The 25520-nt window shown below is 38.1% G+C and overlaps 1 protein-coding gene across 1 annotated transcript in view; it reads right to left on the bottom strand.

Annotated features, from left to right (window-relative positions):
• LOC139721368 (peripheral plasma membrane protein CASK-like) overlaps nt 1–25520 on the bottom strand; it is a 198456-nt gene that overhangs the window by 79719 nt on the left and 93217 nt on the right. Inside the window, exons 8-11 of the mRNA XM_071632684.1 lie at nt 19498–19620; nt 13440–13523; nt 12369–12474; nt 10842–10963 (exon numbers count right to left, since the gene is read on the bottom strand). Coding sequence (XP_071488785.1) covers nt 10842–10963; nt 12369–12474; nt 13440–13523; nt 19498–19620 — 435 coding nt within the window. The remainder of the gene's footprint in view (nt 1–10841; nt 10964–12368; nt 12475–13439; nt 13524–19497; nt 19621–25520) is intronic.

Below are 25520 nucleotides of genomic sequence, written 5' to 3'. Positions count from 1 at the left end.
AGAAAATCATTTCTATTATCCATTATTCACACATTTGAAAATATGTACATTGTGTATATATTTGGCTGCCAGAGAAGCTTTTTAAATCTCCAAACGGCGCATGCCAAAGAAATGATCGCACTCAGACCCAGTGTCGAGTTGCACGTGGGATTAAAAACTACAGTCTTTTGTGTACCATTAATACACGCTGTACAAAGCAATTCATCGTGAGGGTTTCCGAGAAAAAAATTCAAGATAGAATAACTTTGGCATCATGTTGGGGATAGAGAGAGAGTTAGCATTTCTTTTTTCTGTCCAGCACATTAATTAACGGTTTTTGCATCATGTTGCAAAAATTGATATTTGAAAACATTCAATCCGGGCGTGTGTCAATGTGACTGACGGTATTGACAGCAGGACTACCAGTATGGTTAGTCTATTCCTCGTTTACTCTACCCAATTACTAGGAAATCTCACTCCACTTGTGTTTCTACAGTCTCGGCATCGTCTCCCCATGGCCATTGATTGGCCATCACTCAAAACTACTGCTAGGGGTGAAAAATTATCCCTATCTGACGATAACACTTCCCAATTAACACTTCCTGAAAGAAAAAAATGAAACAATACCCTCAATGCCACACTCCCACGTACCTCATGCTTGGTAAAAGAAGCCCACGAGGGTACTGCGTTACGGTGTTGAATTCTGGGATGTCGAAAACTGAATTTGCCGCATCAATGCCATAAATTCAGTATAATGTATGCCATGAGTGTGGAGCATCATGGACCTGCTGCTCACTCCCTGGTTTAAATGACATGGAAATCTAGATACCCCTTCAAAATACACTGTACGTACACATTCATCTCTAGATGCTCCTTTGCCCCTTCAACAAACAAAGTCAATGTAATTCATCTGGTCAGTTTGCTGGTCTTCCATGTAACATAACTTTTTTACAGTAGTTATCTTGTATGCTGGATTCTTTGATATACAAATGTATGTTTGTTATGATGTAGCCAAAATATGCATGTACAAAATAATGCATGTAATATGTATGGATGTATGCAGTATGTATGTATATTGAATATGTGTGTGTACGTATGTATATTTGTACGTACAATTGTATGTGTGTATTGCAATATACACTGCATTGTTTCATTATTATTTCCCAATATGTTGATAGTATTAACAGTATCAGTACAACTACTACATGCTAATGAAGACAGAAAAAAAAAGTTTGGCATCTCCTAAATGCTACCTGTCCAAAATGTGACCCCAAAGTAGATTTAAAAAAAAAAAAAAAACCAAACAAACAAATAATACAGGCTGAAAGCTAGGCTAATGCACAAACACTGTTTGCCAATTTATCAGTAAGTGTAATGGAAGGAAATGAGAGCATCAGTTGTTCCTCTTTGCCATGTGCATTTTCATTACCATTTCACATGATTGATGTGAAGTTCTACCACCCACTTTTCATCAGCACAAGAAGCAGCGATGAACCCACATGAGCAATCATTAACCTCTACTCTACGTCCCATTTCATATCAAAAATATAATCAGTCACATTTTCACTCGGCATCATTTACAAGTTTAGGTTCTACAGGATGTTGGCATTATACTTATAAGTTATTCTGATTAACAAAAATCATTATCTAATCAATTACTCAAAATAAATGCTACAAATTATATCTAATTACTACATTAGAAAGAAATGGGGGGGGGGGGGGGGGGGCACCAGAACAAACTTGGATGCAGAAAAGAAGAAACAGATGCAGTGTATTGCATCTTTCACTGTGAGTGTGATACTGTAAAGAGGATATTTTGGTGCGAGTTATTATTATTATTATATAATTATATATATATATATATATATATATATATATATATATATATATATATATATATTTATTTATTTATTTTTTTTATTTTTATTTTTTTTTTTGCACTTGGCCGGGAAAGGTTTTTAATTCCATGGAATCAAAACATTAATTACTGGAACACATACAGTGTAACAAGCAAAATTAATTGCATGCTTTTATTTTCGACATCATGGAAATTTTCACTCTCACAATAATTCTTCTTTGTATCCCCATGACAAGAAATTTTACTCTTTATGGCTTTGCTACAGTAATGCCATTTTAAAGGCATAATTTACCATTTGCAGAAGAAACAAAAACCCAGCATTAGTGCTTTAAAATAGTTCTAAAATGTGGGTTAGGGATAGAAACAAATCCTGTAAAAATTTGAATCTGTATAATCAATGTTAAGTATTGTTAAATACACAAAATGTGAACAATAGTTATCATAAAAATGTTTCCAGACTTAACCGTCGACAGTTACGGTTTAATGAGAAAAATACTGATATCTCCCTATATTTTTGGATTTATTGCAAAAATTGTATATGGTAGGATGTTTTGTGATACAACAGACCTACACATATGCATCAAATGTGATATCTTGAACATTTTTCTAGATCACTGCTCCTAGACTTTTAACTGTCCAGCCACAACTGGTACACTGAGCTGCAACTGTTTCGCTTTATTTCTCTTCAGAACATTCCACATTAAAATGTATGCACACATCCAGGTACACACTGACTACATGGTACATCTCGTACTAAAATAAGCAATACATTTTGGTCTTTCATGAATGCAGTCCTGCATGTCAACAGTTTCTTAGAAAACCTGCTCAGTTTGAAGCCCTGGTCTCGTTAGTATCTAGATCCTAGACAGTCGAGGAAAGAAATGGTATTAAGACACATTCATGACATTTCGGTTCTGACATTATCCTGGATCGACTGAATATTAATGGCTTTATCCATGATCACATGAGGCTGAAGATGGGGCAGGGATTTCACACTAACAGAAAAACATGCGCCCATTCCAAACATGATAAAAGAGTGTACAGGCTGTGCCGAACTGTGCTATGTGAAGCTCATGAGACAAACACCTAAATGTCAAATGTTCATGTGTCATCAACCAACCAAGCAGGGACTAAGCATGTCTAGAGACAGACAATGTTTGTACATCAATCAGTGTGCTTCTCCCATACTGACACATCTCACAAATCTTGACGCTTTGATTTGCAGCTCAAAGAAAAAAAAAACTACATGTACATGTAGGGCCTATAGATCTATCTATCTATCTATCTATCCATCTATCTATCTATCTATTTATCTATCTATCTATCTATCTATTTCTATTTATCCATCTATCTACATGTATGTACATTGCATCTATCTATCTATCTGCACTGTACATATATGTATGTATCTATGTATATATTATAATTATGATATATATTACATTTACCCTGGTGTCTCTAAGTAATCTAAGCACATTTATGACTTGGAGATTTAAAGGGGAAGGCTAGTAACTGATCAGTGGGAATCAGTGGAAATGCTGGGAGATGATTGTTCCAATCCTTATGGGATTCATTCAAGAGTTCATTGTATATCTATTGTTGTGTGAAAATGATTTGCTTCAGAATGGTCTCATATTCAAGTAATGTGCAGTTTAATGCTTCCAGGTTAGCGTCCCTGGTCAGTGACGGAGCATTAATCTGCACATTACGTGAATATGAGACCGTTCTGAAGCAAATCATTTTCACACAACAATAGATATACAATGAACTCTTGAATGAATCCCATAAGGATTGGAACAATCATCTCCAAGCATTTCCACTGATTCCCACTGATCAGTTACTATACTTCCCCTTTAAGTCCTTCTTTGATAGGTCTGAACCAAACGAGGGCAGTATAACCTAAAATGTATTCGGTATCTAAGGGTTACGGAATGTGGTGACCACTGAGAGAAATTAGAATAAGATCAAAGAAGTGATCTCTCTAGACATGTAATTGATTCATATTTCGAAAAATGGCTAAAAATCAGTCAAAACAAACAGAACCTATACATGAAACTTTGCCACGGTAGAAAAATGTCTGCATATATATGAGGGTTTCTGTATTTGAGTTGAATTAGCTTCAGTGCAAATAATACCTCTATCTACTCGAGCTCTATTCAGTAAGACTCCATGCATTGGCGGCGGCACAACAGAAACAGGCTGGATAACAGTGTGTACCTTAACTGCATGAACCTCCTAATTGCCTGTGCCTATCAGTTGGTCTAGCCTGATCAGATAACCTGGGCCAAACGAAGCATTTCCTCTGCTAACGATTATGGTACAGAAATAGATTTGATTCCATTCCTTCCTCCCCATCCACGACATTATCCATCTTTCCCCATCCCGAGTCGTTTCTCTTGTAGTACGGAGCACTAGCAGCTACACGTAGCGCACATTCTCACTGTTAGGAGCTGAATGTCTCTGGAGTAGGCTAGTTATCTTGCAAAATTTGAAACCTTTCCCCACTCCTTATTCCACAAAATATAATTCCCCCCCCCCCCCCCTTCACTTTGCAAGGAATGAAACAAATTAAGATACAGGAGAGTGACTTTTCCACAACTTTGCCTCGGCGTTCTATTCTTCTCTTCTTCTCCCTGCTTTGCAAACTGTATCCTACCCTCATACTATCTTCCTTGCCCCTTCTCCTGGGCTAACTTTCCTCATCCAGCTCCTTTTCCATTCTCTTTTCCTATGTACGCACACAACTACCCCTCCCCCTTCGTTCAGACGAAAAAAGCAGTTCATACCAAAACTCGATAAAGAAATGACATATAAAGAATCATTGTATAGCTGACAGACTGTTCACAGGCTAATCTCGACCACTGTGGAAAACGTATAGACGCTCCGTTTCCCACTGCGCATGTTGTTATGGTCATGACGTCGCTGCTAGTGAGCAGGAATACGGGTCACCTTACATTAAGCCCCACCCATTTATACTGTTCTATGGTCGGTTCAGACGCACATGGACATGATGGAACGCTTATTCGTTATCGAGTTCTAGTTCGAAACAATGCTCTGACCGTTGTTTCATTATACGTTGTTTTGTTAGCGTTCAGATGTAGAAATTCATCTTATACCTATCCCGTTTTGGTGTAACTATACCATTTTAGTATAATTTGTAAACGTCTGAACACCCTGCTAGAGATACAAACTACACTGTGTATGCAGGAATAGTGTGGTGGTGGTGAAGATGCTGAGTGAATTTGGGTTGGTAGATGACTTCAACAGATGTCCCCCTTTAATGGCCACAGCTCCCTGCCTCCTCTTCCTTCTGCTCTTTGAATCAGATTTTTTAGCACCTAGGTACTGGTATTACCATCTGCAGCATCTATCTATAGACCATATCTGTATCTTTACCCCCCCCCCCCACCCCCTTATGACTCACTGCCAACTCCCATCACATACATGTACACCCCCAAAACAATTCCCTCCTCCACCACATACAATGTACCTAGCAAGTCTGCCATGATGTGTTACTGTTTGCAGAATATGGAAGCCTGCTTTGAAACCACCCCCTTTTTTTTTGATCAGCCAGAAATAAAATTGTCATAAGACCTGTCTGCCAGCTGACAGACTTAATGAGTTGCCTGAATGAGAAATACATTATGTGTGGAGCAGTAACCATCACATGCACGTGAGCTACAACATAATGTACCATGCATGGATACCCCTGGCAATACAGTATAATACATATTTATCTATTTATTCATTAGTTTTAAAAGGATGGGACATTATTCACCACTGTCATATGGCTCAAATTTAAAAAAAAAAAAGTAATCAGAATTTATTTTCCCTTTCAAAACCCTTTCTGGGCACTTTCGATTTTGAAAAATACCATACGCTCACTATCATTCATAAATTATATTTTTCACACCGCCTGAAAGCACAAAGGCATCACAAAAATTGAATTGTTTGCCATTTAAAAACATACATTGGCTTCAAACCATGATAGACACATCCATTTCAATTTACGCTATTCGTGAAGTGTATACCTGTAACAATGACAGAGGTAGTGAAGTGTAACACATCTCATGGTTTGGTACCAGCTTTCCACAGCAACAATGCAAACATACAAACCATCCCTCCCCTCGTGTGCCCCCCCCCCCCTCATCTACTGCTCTGCTGCACTACAGGTATAATATCCAGTAATCTCTCCACATTTATTTGTCTTGTGTCTTTCCTGCAAATATGACAAAGGTTTCATTAATGTAGCATATCTCAAAATTAATTCAGCTTTTGGCTTCATTGTTTACTTTTTTTTCGTTTCCTCTGCACTTATAAGACAAGTTGTGCTTGTGATCTTTTGAGAACATGAAAGAAAATTAACCTACACATTGTATAGTGTGTCCATGCAGTAGATGTGTATTTTTTGGCCTTTAAGTTCAATTTTGATTACAGTGTTTTCTTTTCTGCATATATATGTTTCATTAAAAAAAATAAATCAGATATTGAGATGAATGTAGTTTCATCTGCTGACACACATACAAATTGTACCAACAAGAAGAGCTCAAAGATGCTAAAGAAATGCTCTCACTCACCAATGTGACTGTAACATGAGAGGAATTAAAAGTATCATGGGAAAATTATCAGAGTAAAGTCTGGTATAAAGACTAGAGGAGGGAGATCGAAGAAGAGATGGGGGGGGGGAAGGAGAGGGGAGAGAGATGGGGGGGGGGGGAGAAAATGGAAGACAGGAGGACAGTATCATACATCAGAATTGAGGGCAGCTAGAAGGCAATAAAACAACTGTAACATAGTGATGAGTGACGCACGTCTGTTGCAGTATCGTCTAATGAGGGAGCCCTGCAGCACAGTGCTCTGAGATGCTTGACAGCCCGGATCACTCGTGCAACATCCAAGCAATAAACCTTTTGACTGCGTCTTAGGTTTAAAGGAATCAGCCATGTTGGAGTAGGTCCAAGTAGCCTCAAGATATTCCTACACCCTTGCAGAATTTTATTTCAGGATTTCTGCATTTATATCTTGTCATAATATTTTCATCGGAATAGTGCTAACATTTGAGACAAATCTCTGCGATGAAGAGTTTACACCTCATGATGCAAATGCACACCCCATACACTATGCACTAATGTGTATATGTGTGTGTGTGTGTGTGACAGAGAGACTGTCTAGGTTTGAACACATGAGGGAGGCATGATACCTATCCCTCTGACAGCATCAACTATGGCCACTCTGTCTGCAGATCTATACACACATGATACTGTACTATTTTCCTCTTCCATGCTTTTACAAATTCTAACATCACCTACCACAAAGAGCAAGCCAAGGGGACAGACACAGAAAAAAACTAATGACATGCATAATATGTCTGTGGAGGAAACCTATATACAAAGACACTAACGAGAAAGATTGAAACAGATCTAACGTGACACATATTTGCGATTTGTTCATAATAAGTGTGGGCCTACAAATGTATCACATTTTGCTATTAAATGAATGACATCTATCTCACATTTCTGGTCTGAACAAAGTTCAAACTGACAATGAATGGAACAAACGTACGGCTAAGCTAGAGTCTGCCATAAACCAGATACAAATGGTGACTAGGAAATACACTGCAATCTGTATTAGGCTTCCCTAAAGCCAAACCTAAACTGTCAGCAATTTTACACCATGCTGAGGCAGACATGGTTTATAGAGGGTAGCACTACACAGCTGAGACCAGAAGACAGCAAACTCTCAAAGTGTCTTACAAAGAAATAACTCCACTTCATCACTCAATTCTACATTCTCTGAATTTTCTGTGCGCAATAAACACCTCTCCCAAATAAGATAAGTAACACAATATTGACACACAAAGCACACAGCACTCACACAGTGCACACACAGCACATACACATACACTGTACACGCACACATATCACAAAATTGTGCGCAGTGGCACCTGCAAGTATCATGCAGGCATTACATTTGAATACAATTAGGAACAAATGTATGGCCCACGATCCAAAGATACATGTACAAGCAAATCTTTGAGTACTGTTTGTTCACAAAACAATTGGCACTCACTGATCATACATGTACACATACCGGCATTCATTTTGGATTATATTAAGATACAATGCAAAGCAAGACATTGTCACATCCATATATAACAAAATCAAAGATCAAATAGAAGGAAAAAAAATACTATAACTCACATCTTTAGAGTCCTTAGTGGCAGCCATCATGAGTTTTACACATGTATCAATACAAAGGAGACATCCTGTAATATGAAACAGCTTTCCAGGCACCTGATAAGAAATGTCATACTCTATGATGATCTGTAGTGCACAGTGGTTTACCCATCACAAGTCACAGCAAGGCCTTGAATAGGGAGAATAGAATAGTCTGAGCCTGCTGCATTGTTTATGGCAATGCAGAAACCCGCCGGTTGAGAGTTGGGCTAACAAGAGCATCAATGCTTTGTGTAACAATGGGTATTGATTCTCATGATAAAGGCTTCCACACTGTTTGTGGAAATTAGCCTTATACTTCCTTAGTCCCATCAAACTTTTATACATGGAAATTCATACAAACTGTAAGGTGAACAAACTATTCAAAGGCTTTCTTTTGGAGAAGGCAGTTTGTCAATTAGTTGCACTAAAAGCACCTCAATGCAAGAATCAGAAAATTTGAATAGATATGCAATATCCAGTGCTGTAAAGGATCAGAGCCATTGCTGGCTATTGGGTGAAATCTCCGTATTCAAGTGGATGTGACACCTCACAATCAGGAGGTCATGCGAATGAATCCCATCCGAGTATGTACATGTATGCCCATGATTTTTATTTCATGTTTTGACTCATAACACTGACTAATCTGTATGTATTATATCGACGAACGGCACTTAGTCAATCAGATGAAATATTCAAAGGCTGTTGGTGACTTTACACAATGACATGAATTCTGAGGGCAATGATGACCTACTTTGTATTCATCTGTCTCAGGCTATGATGTGGTTAGATAATCAATCATGTAAATTAAATAGCCAAATTATCATGATTGGCAGTGTATGAATGAATGAAGACTACTACAGAGCTACCAAGTCTCACGCATTCTGCGTGAGACTCAAGCATTTAGGGCCTGTCTCACGATCTCACGCAGGGCACCCATTTTTCTCACGCATTGGGCGAAGTCTGCAATTTGCACCAAAAATAAGGAGCATAGCTCAAAGGATTCAAATGATAATTGCAATTGAAGGTATATTTCCCTTTTGTCTTTCAAAATTAGTAAAAAATAGTCACTTAAGTATGCACCAGATCGCATCATTAAGAGCTAATAATTCAAAAAAGCTCCCTACCATGGGAGGGGTGACACCCTCCTCGTTCGCGTGCGCACGCGCGCGAGCGCCGAAACGCCGAGTCATGAAAATCTCACTCATAAAAGTTTTTTGAACTTGGCATCTCTGCTACTAACAGTTTTGAGTTGCTTTTAGCATGGATTCAAAGTGTCTCGGAGGGTGGGGGTGGGATTACTTGGGAGAGATATCTTTTGTTTTTGATTTGTTTTAGACTCTATTCCAATTGATGGGTCATCTAATTCACCCATCCATGAACCTCTTCTTGCCCTGTCTTTTGACCATTCCATATGGTGATGCATTTTTCTTGCAATATATGATTATTCTTGAAATCTCGCTCCTCTTGCAGAAAATAAAGTGTGCAGATGATTACACAACTGTATTCAAAGTCATCTGACTCTTCTGCTTTAAAATGCCAGCAAACACAACCATATGAAAATATAGGAATTGATAGAATAGAATAGAATATCCAGTCCTATGCTGTCGATAATGCTGCCCTTAACCCGTTAAAAATGGACTGATTTTGCTATAAACACGAAATTCCCATACAGACCTGCGCGAGTATACTCGGTACTAGTCTTCACCACGTAAATCTTCTGTGAAAGACATTGTGCCTCAAGCGTGATACCTCGGTGAGGTGGCACAATTTATAAATATTCATAATTAGCTATATGTAATTACATCTTGGAAATATCATTTAGATACAATGTAGCAAGGTTTGTGACAATGATTGTGCATTTGGAGATGCTTTGAAGCTGAGTGATGAGCATACAGCTGAAGATCTACTTCAGTGACTATCTGATCTAACTTTGATGTCGTGTCTGGTGACTTGCGGTTGGTCCTGTGATACATGTATCTGGCCTCCATTTCATAAGCAAGTTGCTATGGTAGCAACTCTTTCTGCAGTGGCAAGCGTCATGGCGGTGATGAGAATTCTACTTCCTGATTGGCTTTTGCTATGAGAAGTTGATACTCTAGCAGGAAATGTTACCCTAACATATCTATCTATATATATATTTTTTTTTTTTGACGCAAGAATAAGGTTACATAAATGTAAACTGTATGCTTGTGCATGATGGCTCTCGTTATGAATAGAACACAAAACAGTCTGATCATTTCCTCATCAGGACTAAATATAAACCTTGTACAATGTATAATGATACACCAAACTTTGACGATCAACACTAGAACACAGATATATCTCATTTCAATAACCAAACATACAATCACAGTTTTATATCCACACCACAAAACCATCTTCAAATATATCCATCAAAAGAGAAACACACACTTAGTTCATTGTAGAGCAAAGTACAATGTACATATTTTGCAGCATACCACACAAGTCAAGAGAAATGTGCCAAGCATTGCTTAAAACGTTGTCATTTCTTTATTGACTCACAACATCATCACATCACATCAATATTTGCTGGACACCACAAAACAGATACTGTAAGTTTTCTTTGCAAGCGTCAATGAAAGGTCAGCATAGCATAACAGAGAGAAAGAAAGGGAAAGAAAGAGAAAGAAAGAGAAAGATAGAGAGAACGAGGGAGAAAAAATATAAAAGGATAGACAGACACACAAAGGTGAGACATGACAAAGAAAGAGACAGAGATAGCGAGAAACAGAAAGGGATAAAAACAAACAAAAGCAATGACTTACATCTAGGAGTGAATGAAGCTGTGTGTCTTCGAAGATGGTGTGCAAGAAGTCCAGGTCCTTCTCATCACAGTCTGTCAGGCACTGGATCTCTTCCAAACTGTCCAAGACCTGGGCCACAGCACCTAGGAACAGGACCATTGAACAGGGTAAGCAGAGAATGAGACACAACTTCAATTTTTCATTTTCAATTTTTTTTTTCAATTTCAATTATTCAATTTCAATTTCAATCTATTTGTCAACTTGGACGTTCCTTTTGCTTCAATTCTTACACATGAACACATAAAACATTAAACCAAAACATTTTTCAATTTTGATTTTTCAATTTCAATTATTCAATTTCAATTACAATCTCTATTTGTCCACTTGGACATCCTTTTGTTTCAATTCTTACATATGAACACATAAAACATTCAACTAAAACATTTTTCAATTTCAATTTTCAATTTCAATTTTTCAACTATCCAATATCAATTTCAATCTCTATTTGTCCGCTTGGACATTCCTTTTGTTGCAATTCTTACACATGAACACATAAAACATGCAACCAAAACATTTTCACAAATTATAAGACATTCAGCATCAATATAATTTTGAAATATAATATACAACAAATGCGCTAAGACACATTTTTCTATGAGTTAACTTCCTCTGTACACACATACCCTGTATTTGTAAGTTCACAAACGTAATTGTAAGATCTCAACTGCTGATCTATGATGACCCAACTTGTTTGTTAAAACATGTTTGTTAAAAATATAGCTTAGCAGTTGCAATCTTGCAAACACATTTGTACAGAGGGAGACAACTGATAAAAATCCCTCACAGCACATCTTTACTCCTCTACTTTAATAATCTTTTGCTTTTCATTCAACATACAACATATTTGTAAAAATCCAGCATCAAACCAAAAATCTGACACTTCATTAAACTATCAATTTGAATATAACACTTCTCAGATCATAATTTGATATCACAACTCATCACAATTAATCAAACAAAGGAAAACTGTAAATTGGTTTGTGAAGTAGATTATCACATCTACATTATACGCCAACATTAGAATGGATATCATCCAATGGATATTAACTTACACAAACACCTTGGACAGTCTTTTAACAACCAAGCAAATAATGATTAAAAATCCTTCAAACTACTATCAAAACTTTCATTAGATAACACCTTCACCAAGGAGGTGATGGGGCACTAAACTTCACACATTGAATATAATTATTATTCTGGAAAGCTTTATACAGGCTTACCACAATGATTGCTCCAAGGCTCATACATGTACAGTTAACCTTGCTCAAGTTGACCTTGCATAAGTTGAATAATCACCGAAGTCAAGGTCTTTTCAAGTCCTCTTCTCTTTGTATTCTACTGATTTTTAATCCTCCATAATTCAATTTTTCTCTAAGTCATAGCTATTTCTTCAGTCCAAACACATTTGATGCATGCAAGGTTGACTGTACAATATATAGCCAAACACAAATTCCAAAAAAGAAAGAAAGAACAAAACAACCAAATTACCTGATGAGGTTGGGTCATCGTCTGCAAAGTCTGTGATGTGCTTTGTGTTGGGATCGCTGTAGAAACTCGTGAACTTGTGACTCGCTACTGCTGCAAGAACGGCACCCTGGGAAGGAATCAGACATACATCAACACAATGTCACTCCACTTCTGTCCTTTATGAATATCACACATATTATGATTTTGCCCTCTTTCACTGTTTACTTCTATCTAAAGTTTCTTTTTGCTGTGACAAAGAAATAGTGTGTGTGAGTGGTATGCACCACAACTAATTGTGATGGCCTACAATCTGGTGGAAATAAAGCTGTTTCCAAAGAGCTCTGTAAAAGCAAAGATAAGATACAATGAAACGAGTCTTATCTTTGGTTCTAAACCTATTAAAAACTATTTACTATTCTGGACGATGCCTAGGATATAAGCCAGGAAGAACCTCAAATGTGAGGCTGTGGTATGCCTAATGTGTCCAAACACTACTTGTAGACTTCTCCTTATTAGTTTATACACTTAAATTCAGCATGCTATCGTGTTTTACCATCCTCATGTAAATATACATGTAGGTACAATGTATTTATTCATAAAGTGTAACTCCACTATAATTGAACCACAAGCATTTCATTACATTGGATACAAAATAGCAAAGACATGGAATATCAATATTTGTTTGTTTTTTCCATGTTTTTGCCAAATAGCCTGCAATGTGTAAAGGCAATACTGTCATGCACCGCTCCAGAGCACTTCAGATTACGGTGGCAATCATACAGCTTCTTATACATTTCCTTCTCTCACTCAATACAACTGATTCGTTTATAAAGGGGCTTACTATTTTCATATCATGTCAATCATAAAGCAGTAAACTGTACACTTTGCGAGTAAATTGGTGAGTAAATTGCATCACGTATAAGGCTTAATTGAATCCCTAGCTCTGATAAGCTGCAAAGACGATTTTTGGTGACTGAAGTGGGCTTATCAACCCGTAAGGACGGACTGACTTTGCTACAACATGCATTTCCCATAGACACCAGCCTGATTATTCATGCGACTCGTCTTCAACGGGTTAAGGGGGTAACGTACCTTTAATTTTCTCCTGGCATTGAACTTCTTGAGCTCCTCCACCGTCTCCAACAGGTGAATCTTGGGTGCAAACTTGTCCCTCTCCTGTTAAGAGAGGGTCCCGTTCAGGGCAGTGGAGGGGGGTTTTGAAGGGTGCAAAGCAGGGGGCATCAAGGGTTGAAGATATTGGAGGAAGAGGCCAGGATGTGAAGGAAGGAAAGAGGAGGAATAATAAAAGGAAGGGGATGTTGTGGGTTTGTGAGGGAATACGTAGAGATGTACAAAGAGCAAGAACAGTTAAGAGTCATGCTGTCAAATACAATTATACTTTCACTCACAGCAAAGGACAAGATATCTTCTCGTACTACAAGACATTTATAAGTTTTATATCTTCTCATACTTCAAGACATTTAAAGTTTTGTCCTATAGATATGCCTTTGGAGTTGATTAGATGTATAACTGACAAATGCTTAGGGAATTCTTGCACATTTTAGGTTGTCTGTTCTCAGTGAAGCACTGAAATGGTATAGTGCACTGATAAAAACCAACACCAATGAACTTTGAACCCAGACTGATGATTGGAAAAACAAAAAACAAAAAACAAATCCCTGCTATAAACATTTAAAAAACCCTCAAACAAACAAAAAAGGTAGTCTAAAAAGTATCAAAGATGACCACTAGCGACCCTCAGCTAACAGACAGACAATCAAAGCACATTGACTTCTGCTGGTCACCATGTAATGCTTTTCTACAGGTGACATGACATGCACATACATTTGTACAATTAGATAAAAAAATACTCTCGAGATTAACTTCCTTCCTGACAATTTACCATCGCATTTCAAATTATATTATTACTATCATTATTATCATGTCATCATTAAATTATTATCATATTGTAATCATACATAATACAGTATTATAGAAATCAAGCACATACACAGTGTATATTGAAAACCTTGTTCCAATTCAGTCGATAAAATATTCATTTCTTTATATATGCTCAACTGCAATGTCCCTGGACTCTTATAAAACATTCCTTTCCTAATTCAATGGAGATTTCCAAATCTTACAGGGAATGGCTTACACATAAACAATATCATGAACTTTTCTTTTGCTTCTTGACAATGTGTGTTAGTCACATTGCAAGCTTGTTTGTTGGCAAAGCAGTTGAGGTGTTACAATAGCTGGCACCTATGCACATAGAAATATTCATAGTATACCAGGGGGTGACTACAAGTTCGGTGCTAGTGCTGGCGCTGGTGTTATCTCCCACACACAACTGTGTTAAATTAAGCTCCAACATCGACGGTCAAAATAATGCAAGTGATAATGCTTGTAAAAATTGATCGCTGACATGAGTGCAGTGGCGGATCCAGAGGGGGGTGCACCAGGCGCATGCCCTCTCTTTATTTTTTGTTAAAACAAAAGAAATAAAAAAAAGGGGGGCGTGCGGTCCCCTTTAATTTCATAAAGGTGCCTCCCCTTTACAGAATTCCTGGATCCGCCCCTGCTAGTGTTATCTTCACACCATTGCTAAAGTAAGTCTGCAGGATCGTGCTGGAATAGCATGATCAAACAAATAAAGAAATAAAAAATAAATAAAATATGATTGTATTTGGTTCCAGTCAACTTTGAAAAGGTACTGCCACAAGCACTTAGAATTAGACATATATGTTGGGGAAGATGGATTAAAATGCTACATATTTCATCACTTCTCCAAATACAATGATCTTAATTTTGCTCACACTCTCAGATTAATTTGGCATTGTTGAAAGCATTCATGGATGTTCCACAATTGACGATTATATCACAATAGCCTATGCACATACAATACTTATGTGAGTTGGGACAACTCTCACACACGTAGTAATGCTAACACCAACTCGAAATTTGAAATGTTACAATTTGACAATCCCTAGGGGCTACTGTCGCCCATGGTAAAACAAAACAAACAAACAAAAATCTAAAAAAATAAAACAAAGAATTGCCACTGCAAATAATGGAGCTCAGTTCCAGAAGATAACATTCAACACAAGGCCCATCACTAGCTACTGGAACTATGTCATAATTTTTAGTTCTACCCGCTAACACCGACTGATTTCAAAGTCAGGATTACTACTGGTGCTACTGTTGAAATACCACCAAAACCAGCACTACCACTGAACTTGAAATCACCTATGATGTATTAGAACATTTGCAATTGAGCAATGCCATAAACTTCTTTGCGCGATATCAGATTAATCCACAGCCCCATGCATAGCATATAGGATACATATATCTTTAAAAATATTTGTATGCAATGGCCATGGTAGCAAAGCTTGCAGTCCCATTCTTGGTCATTTGCGATTAACACATTTACCTTCTACGTCGTGCAAGGTAGAGCAGACTGGATGTTAATTCATTCATTTGTGCTTCTCTCTTTTGACTAAATCACGAACCAACAAGGCAAATTAATGGAACTTTGATACTGTAGTGAATGTCACTCTCTATGGTAACACATCAAGATAAAATTAATTCTTTCATGCAGCAGTGAATTTTAAGGTAAGATACTGCAATGTTTGATGGGGTTCTTATCATCACAACAAATGTCTGTATCGGTCAAGATGGATACGATATAGAGGATGGAAGACGCATACTTCACACCAATGTACTATTGTATACACCATATATTTCCCGAGGTTCCTATTTTCCCAAATTTCACGAGTTGGGTGCTTTCCGTGAATTTAACAACATGCAAAAATATGAACTCTCGACATGAATGCATTGTGCACACGTACATTTCTCTGTTCATTGCCGTACACCACCACTTTGAATTTAGCCACTCATGAAATTCCTGGGAAGATCCATTTCTTGAAAAATCAGACTCGCTAAATATATGGTGTCTACAGTTTTTCACAATGCACCAATGTGTTTATTCTATGTGTCACGTGAGAGAAACCATACAGTCACCAATTTTACAAACTTCGTGAGTTGGTGATAGGTGAGATTCAACTGATAATGGTAAATCTCATGCATGCTGGTTACATAATGACTCTACAATGCTACTCGCTCTCTGATTCACGTTGTATTTCATCTCATTCCTAAAAAATCTGATCTCACAGTTGATATGTCACTTTTGTGGGAATATCCCCACATGAGTCATCACATCATACATGTGTTCTAGCTTTAAATGTGTGAGGGAAAATAAAAACTTTGGAGATGACATAAATACCTGGTCAACTCGTGACTTTCTTTCTCACTGTTAATCAGTACTTTTCAAATAAAACTGTCTACAGATTAAGTTGCAAATGGGAAATGAAAGATAAAACTGATAAAAATAAATAAATCAACCATATCACGACAATCACACCTATACACATCAAGTGCACACACTGGACTGCAACCATACAAATGAATAGACGTTTGATAGACAAAAACAGGAGAAAAAGAAAACCTCTGGAGAGATTCTAACAGTCACAGCATTCTATTATAAAATAAAATATAAATAAATGTACTTAACCACTTTCTTTGTAGTAATAAGTATGTAAATGCACTCTTCATTAGTTTCACTGTTTTATACACAAAGAGTGCCCTTGATGTTGCAAGACACCAAAATCCCCACTGCTTCAAAATACTGAATCCATCTTAAGGATATCTAGATCGTTTTGCCTCTGGTAGATGGTATTATACAGGCTATGCCCTCTCAAAAGTGCTACTTGATCCCGCTTGTGATCACAACCGACATAAAAAAATTATTCACTACCTCTTTCATTTTCGATAGATAAAATGCTTAGACCCATCTGATGTGGCTCGTTACGGATTATTCTTATCCTCTGGGGTACTGGTAACATTCTACTCTCATATCAAGTGTGTTCACTTGGTGATTTACCACTTGCTATTAAACCCTTTATGAGTGTAAATTGGTAGAGGAAACCCCCATAGTGTTGTACATGCTGTCCAAAGTCCCTGGCATGGAAAAGGTTAATACCCAATTGTATATTAAAGTGAGTACCTGGAATGGAAACACAGTTGCAATGTTCCCCAGGGAGTGGTAACAAGGAGGTGTAGATACAGATTTGGGTATAATCATTTGTATGCTTTGAGTGTTGATATTGGCAAAGAAACCCACAGCATTGTACAGAGTGTCCAAAGTCCTTGGCAGAGAAGGGATTAATAGTTGCCCAAGGGTGTGTGTGTGTGTGTGGGGGGGGGTGGATTATAAGAACCGCACAGGGCTGATATGTAGATCATGTAGGTCATGTACATATGTGTGCGTGACGTATACTTGGGGCTTAAACCTCAATGTTCATGTAGGGGAGAGAATGTTACGCTTCTTCGAAGAAAGGAAGGCATGCTCACATATACTGTAAACGTCAATATTTTCGCGCGATTAATTTTTCGCGCTGAGCGGCTCGAAAACATATTCGTGGGTTCTTAAATTCGCGCTCCGCAGCGGGTTAATACACAGTTGCTGTTTTCATCCAGCGATGCCAGCGTATGAAAGCGACGCAGCGAGCGGCGCGGGCGCGAGTGTGAGTACAAGCGCTCAGCTCACCTCCCTGGTAGTACACTGTACACGTATTTTACTCGATACGTACATGTACTGTAGTACTATACCTGTAGTCGCGGAGATGTATATGTAGCACACCAATCGGCCATGGGCTCGGTGCGTGCGGTGCGTGCGATGATACTGCTATATGCGTAGACATGTCTGTACTACGTAGCAGTATCATCGACGAAGCGCACGCAATTCAGGCCGTTCAAAATGTGCATAGAAAATTGCGAAGATATATTCGCGCGTTTTTGAATTCGCGCTAGCCGAACGTAGCGCGAAATCCGCGAAAATTAATGTACCGCGAAAATTTCCATGTTTACAGTACCCATTTACATGCATCATCTATACCTCTCTGTGGATTAGTTCAACCACTGATCATGTGCATCTTACATGTACATAAGACAGAGCCAGTGCGATATCAATCTTTTAAAGGGGGGGGGGGGTGCTCTCTTTCTCACACTACTTGGCAAATTTATAGATAAAGAATATATTGCTAGTATTCACCTATGATATACTTTGTGACTTCCTTTTAACAACTTCACCACCCCCCCCCCCCCCCAAAAAAAAAAAAAAAAAAAAAAACAGCAAACAGCAGAGACCTTTTAAAATACATTTCGAAGAAGAATCTGAACTTGAAATTGTGATGGTCTAAGCGCAAATATTTAGAATAGCACTTTATGTACACATTTTGAAATAGTTAGCCCAATGCCAAATTTGTTATGAAGAATCTCACAAATTTTAATGTCTTACAAACAAACAAAAACAACCCTGAAGTAAGTCTTATTTCTCCCCTATTTAAGTTACAGACAAAATGATGAAATGTTTGAATATGACCTTGAATATAACCTTCAGTGACTCAGCAAGAATTTCAAGCCAGTGAACTGCTCTATACTAGTATGTAATTTTAATAATCCATAAGTGATATGATATACTACTTGAATAACTGTCCATATGTGAAGTTTCGACCTTTAACCACTGAGGTTATGACCTAAATCTAATCAGTTTGTTTTTGCACTGTTAAAAACAAACAATGATATCTCAAGTGGTTTTCAAGACATTTGTCAAGACAAGGCCTTGTCACCTCCTGTACCTATCACCAGATTTATCAAACACAAGAGAACTTACTGAATGCCTGCAGCAACAGTACATAATGCAAGCGTAACAAGAAAAATGTCTGCATAATTATATACTTTAATGAATCGAACAGCTAAGCTACAGCTTGAAAATATAGCCAAATAATAGTCAGCCACAGTGGAAATTAAAGACAAGAATTACAATCAACAGAATGTGAGAAAGCCAGTAAATAATAACAGCAAACTCAAATCAATGACTTCACAAATATGACCACGAGTATATTTTGAAGTATACTTCATTATGCAAGTATATAATATTCTGCTGATATTGGCAGGGTGGATATGCATATACAGTATGGTGGTGATAAAGTACACGTGCACGGCACCGCACACTCCGGGCGGAGTCAAAAAAGATCTTTTTTTTCGGGAAGACGCGCCCCCCATTTACCGTGGTCGGATGAGGACCTACCCTCAGCCAAGGGTGTGCCAGGGCCTCCTCCACGCTGATGCGCTGCCGCGGGTCCACGCACAGCATGCTGCGGACCAGATCCTTGGCGTCGGGCGAGATGTGGTCCCACTGGCGCGGCTTCATCTGCAGCGGAAGAACAGTGGCGATGATTATGGCATTTCTCGCACCCTGTGCATTATCCTTGTGGTTATAAACTACACTGATTCTTATCTACACTCTACTCCGTTGTTTCACAATGGTCTTTGATCTGATTTTACATACCACAATGTACTTTATTTTCCTATCTTTTTATTTTTCATTCTTGTATCTTCAAAGTATATTGCCAAATAAGTAACTTCACTACTTGAATAACTAAAAAACAAATGCATCCTGGATACACTGTCTCATGTGTCCAAATTCTTCCTTATTTTGTTTTACAGAATATAAACTTGTCATAAATTCTCAGTCTTGTTTTCTAATAGCTGGAGTACCACTATCACACTACCAACACTATTCGCGATGCTTTGACAGTGAAAACGCCGTCCTTTACTTGTGGTTTCGTTGTGATTTAGTCGTGCAAAAGTCGTGCTTTTGCACTTACATATTGTCCCCGTGGTTTTGCCGTGATTGCGTTGTGATTAGGTGGTGAACGAGTTGTGAAAATGTGCTGGAATCGATGTGATATTACCGTGGATTAGTAGTTGTTACGTCGTGAAAAAGTCGTGCTTTTCGGGCAGAACAATCACCGACATCCTGCCTCGCCCCCTCGCCGGCTAGAGTGACTCTTTTGTTATGCAGCGTGTAAATCGAACAAAAGACACATGCTATTCATGGTGATAATCCGCCGATTGTTACATCGGCTTTTGTCCGCAGCTCTTGGGCTCCAAAACCACGACTTTTTCACTACTAGTTCACGGCCGAAGAACGATCAAATCATGCTGTTTCAGTGCTTCTGGAGCGTTGCAAAGTTTGATAATCCGCTGATAATCTTGGTTCCAGCACCTTGTTTATCCATTTCGATACAACAAACGAAGCTCCACTTGCATTGTTCATGTCGTTTGTAACGGTATAGTATGGTTTCGTCGATCGACGCGAGCACCTAGAATAGCATGAAAAGACATGCAACGAAGCATGTGTATTCGTCTTCGTAAATCCCTGTGTTCGTCTTCGTAAATCCCTGCGTTCGCTACCACATTAATTACGACAAATCGCATGCGTGTTTATGTACGTTACCATGCAGGTTCTTCAATGCGTTATATCGCGGCAGGCGCGTACCACGTGTCGTGTTTACCAAGACCATAAATTAAAGAAGTGCAAGATGCCTGAGCGGGACGTGAGACATGTCGTTTAATATTCATTCAGCTTCTAATTTTATCGTATCGTCCTTATTTCTACATCGGTATTGAAAGCCTAAAACAAACAAAATTGTATTAAAAGCAATCATCCAATTTTACTATTATTTAAGCACCTTACGGAGCCGAATGTTGCCGTTAATCATTTTCAAATGTAAAAGCAAAGAACCGACATTCATTTTAGCATCTTACGGAGCTGAATATTATCCTTAGGCCCTATTCATTTCCGAACGTGAAAGTAAACATCCGCTATTTATGTTAGCACCTAACTGAGCCGATAGATACCGTTAATCATTTCCAAATGTAAAAACAACAATGTGTTATTTATTTTAGCATCGTACGGAGCAGAATATTACCGTTATTCATTTCAACATCCAACATTTATTTCATTATCGCATGGAGCCGAATGCTATTGCTGTCCACTTCCGAAAGTGAAATGAATAATCTGACAATTGTTTAGCATCGTATATACGGAGCCGAATGTTACTGTTTTCATTTTTGAACGTCAAAGCAGACATCCGACATTATTTTCCCATGCAACGCAACTGAATGTTATTGTTATTCATTTCGAAATGCTATAGCAAAATACTGACATTTATTTTAGCATCGTATGTTGCAGAATGTTACTGCTATTCACTTCCAAACGAATGTAGGCCTAAAAGCAATCATCTGATATTTATTTTGGCATCTTCCGGAGCGAATGTTATTGCTCTTTACTTTCGAAAGTAAAAGCAAACACCCGACATTTATTTAATCATTGTACGGAGTTGAATATTATTGGTATGCATTTCCGAACGTTAAAGGGATCTTTCGATATCTATTCTAGCATCTTCCGGAGCTGAATGTTATTGCTATTTACTTTCGAACGTAGAAGCAAGCATCCGGCATTTATTTTATCATCATACGGAGTTTAATATTATTGTTATTCATTTCCGAACGTCAAAGGGATCATTCGACATTTACTTTAGCTTCTTCCGGAGCTGAATGTTATTGCTATTTACTTTCGAACGTATAAAAGCAAACATCCGGCATCTATTTCATCATCGTATCCGGAGTTGAATATCATTCTTATTTATTTCCGAACGGCAACGCAAACATTCGACATTTATTTCAGCATCTTCCGAAGCCGAATGTTAAGAATCCTTTTCATTTCCGAACGCAAAATCAAATATCTGACATTAATGTTAGCACCGTACGGGGCCGAATCTTACCGTTATTCATTTCAAAAAGTATAAGCAAACATCCAACATTTGTTTTAGTATCATACGGAGTCGAATATTCCCGTTATTCATTTCCAAAGTTAAAAGCAAACATCTGACATTTTTTTTTAGCATCTTACGGAGCTGATTGTTACCGCTGTTCATTTTCAAAAGTATAGGCAAACATCCGACTTTTTTTAGCGGCCCGATCGGGCCACCAAAATCTTAATTTCTGAAATTTTAGGGGCCCGACGTGTTTTTTTTTTTGGTGGCCCCGGGCCACCGTTAGTGTCGAGCCCTATGACGTTGAAAAATTTTTTTAATGCTTTTGATGATGATAATGATGGATCGAGGGCGCTTGTGATAATGATGAAGACGAGGTGTTACGATAATGACAGTGATATATTCGGCCCCTGACAGCGTGCAAATGCGGACGAAACTTCCACGCAGAGCAGTGGCAAACTGAAAGTCTCTTGCAGTTTCTCTTTCAGATATAGAACCTTGCTGATAACACAGCCTACAGACAGAAAAATTTCCGTAGTTTAAATCATGAAGCTTAAAACGCTGATATGGATATTCTCTTAAAGAAAATTATATATCTGCTCAAGAATCAGAAGTGCTAAGAAGTTGCCGCTCATTAATTTTCATCCAATCATGTTATCGAGCGGGATATCGTGAACTATGTCATAATTATGTACAGTATAATACGCAGGGCGAGTGATTGTGTCTTGGCCCGTTCAAAATATGACGGAGTACTGTTACAAACAACATATACGACATATACTGCACGCGGAAATAACTAAGCGGCACTCGTTATTCTGATTATAGCAACATTCCGTATCATTAACAGCAATATTACGATTCAGTGCAAGGTAAATTATCGTAATTACGGCATCATGAATTCCGTTATCAACAATAATGCAATTCTGTCCTTAACAAAATTTGATAGAATTAATACGGGATAATCTTCACGTATATTCTTTGTGGATAGATCAGATTTTAAGTGCCCATGCATGTCCAGTCAAGTAATTTTCATTTGTATTCACGAATTCACAGTTTACGTCGATATAAAACAAATTTTCAATCGGTTGTAATGAAAACAATACGAGGCAAGAATTTCATTTATTGATATTTTCGAGTAATATAAACAACATGATCATGACAATGCAAAACCCATACGATCTCACGTTTTACCGAATTGCATGTAATAAACTGCTTACGAGATTAAAGGGAGTTAAATTTTGAACTGTGAAATTACTCTGAATACTACTTCGAGGATTTGGTGATCAACAGTAAATAACTGTTAGTCGTTTTCTGACGACGAAGTGCACTATAATGTCCATGTTACCTTCTACATCGAACCAGGGAGGTGGAAAAGATCCATCTCCAAACCGACCCATTATATCGGCACAGCTCGGTCATCGTTTGTCATGCATGCGCAGCTCAGCGACTCAATGCCGTTCCACCTTTTGATATCATCATCAAGCAGAAAAGCTTCCAGCCGCAAGGAGTTAATGAATATCCGGGTCATTGTTAAACAACCTACGATGGGGCAGGGAGCACCTTGGCTTTTATGTCAAGAAACAGTTTGTATATACGTTTGTAAGATTAAATGCAAACAAAATAGAAAAAAAGAACATCAGGCTTTACAAATCGGGGTTGGCCCCTATATGATTATCTATGAACAGTTCTTTTTATTAGTGACCCGACTGATGTGACCTCTATGGTAAGAGCTTAATTTAAGAGAGTACCTATGGTAATTGTTACTTATCTACGCGGTTTTTTATTCATATAGCGTAAGCAACATCTGGCGGAAACTCCATGTAACGATTGCATTTTTTTTTTTTTGGGGGGGGAGGGGTTAATCATACCCTCGTATGGAACAGTGTCCAAAGATACATGTAACAGGTATAGGCACTATATCCATATTTACGTGTGCGGGAGGGGAAGAGCATGTAATCGAGGGAGAGCTGGAGCATAATAGAGAGCACAGAGCTTGTGACAGACCATCGCGGGTGCATTTGTATTTTTAGATATGATATTCAACACCATTTTTATGGAATTCATCATGTGTACATTTTTTTTTAAAGAAAATGTAAGAAATTTAATACTCTGGGACAGTGGGCATGGCTATAAAATCGTGATTTTTCTGTCACCTCGTGAGTCCCGTGCGCGTCTGTCACTGTGTAAGAACTTTATAAATGATGATTAAAGGTGCGAGGAAAGTTTGTATCGAGATCTGAATTTCAACGATCTAATTCACACTTTGTTACAATATTTTTATTCTTTTTCAACAAAAAAAAAAACAAGAAAAAGAAAATGTGTACTGATCGATCGGGGAACAATGAGAATGGCTACAACCATCTTCTGATGGACGTGTGCGTCTTTCACTGTAACCAACTTTATGTGAGTGAAGAGAAGTCTATACTAGTAATGTGTGGAGAAGGGGGTGTCCCCCTCTCACACGGGGGAGCTTTTGCATTTTTAGAACTGAAATACAACAATCTGGTATAGACACTTGGTGGAATATTTGAAATATTTTCTAACGATGTTTAATATCCTGAAGAGGTTAGCAGGAAGCCTACAATGTCTTCTTATACACGCATACAAATTAGCAGGTTACAAAACTCGGGAGATTTGTAATCCGCTAGCAAACTTTTTCGCACGTAAGAAAGACACAAGACACAAAATTGGCGCGAACAGCATGCTAAACTTGTGAACGGTCGACCAAACTGCGTTCTTGTTTTTTATTCCATCATTAAAAAGAACGTTTCAACGGCATACGCTCCACACCACTGTGAGGCACAAGAACGATAGTTTTAACTTCATCGATTTATCGATAAGCAATTAGCAGGTTACATTTGTTCTTATTAATGGTTTTAAAAAAGAAATATTACTCAGTTGCCTTGGAAATTCCCGAAATTATTGTCTGAGTATAGAGCAAGTTCGAAGGTTCACGACGAACGAACGCTCTCAGGCATGCATGCATCATGATTAACATGTGAAGCACATGAAATAAACCTACTCGACGGTTATTACATTTCAGACTTCGAAGAAAGAAATGGCAGAAGAATACACGCCCTGTCTAGTAGTATGCGCGCATTCCTTACGTGCCAAACATGATAAACAAGACACACCGCAAGTTCATGAACTTTAGTTTCTGAGGGCCGTGGGAAAGGCAATGAATTAATATTCGAGAAATTATAGCTTCAAGTTAAGAATGTATTAAACTATAATGTACATGTATTAAACTAACGCTAACAGTATTCTGATTGTTTGTTTCCCACCCCCCTCTCTCTCCCTCTTTCTCTTTGTGCCTGACAAGAGAAACGAATACATGTAAGTTTGTACTAGTATTCCATCGACTCATGAGAGAAAGTATACTTCGGAAATATATAGGCCTACAGACCCCATATTGGAAGTGATAAAAAGGCTGTGCTGAAATTCTTATCCATGCAGGCATAATCAGTGTGAATACCAGTCATCTTTTAAT

The sequence above is a fragment of the Diadema antillarum genome, unplaced genomic scaffold (assembly GCF_040938485.1).
Source record: "Diadema antillarum isolate AM-2024a unplaced genomic scaffold, OU_Dant_1.0 scf00000141, whole genome shotgun sequence".
Lineage (NCBI taxonomy): Eukaryota > Metazoa > Echinodermata > Echinoidea > Diadematoida > Diadematidae > Diadema > Diadema antillarum.
This window is presented reverse-complemented; position numbering and strand designations above follow the sequence as displayed.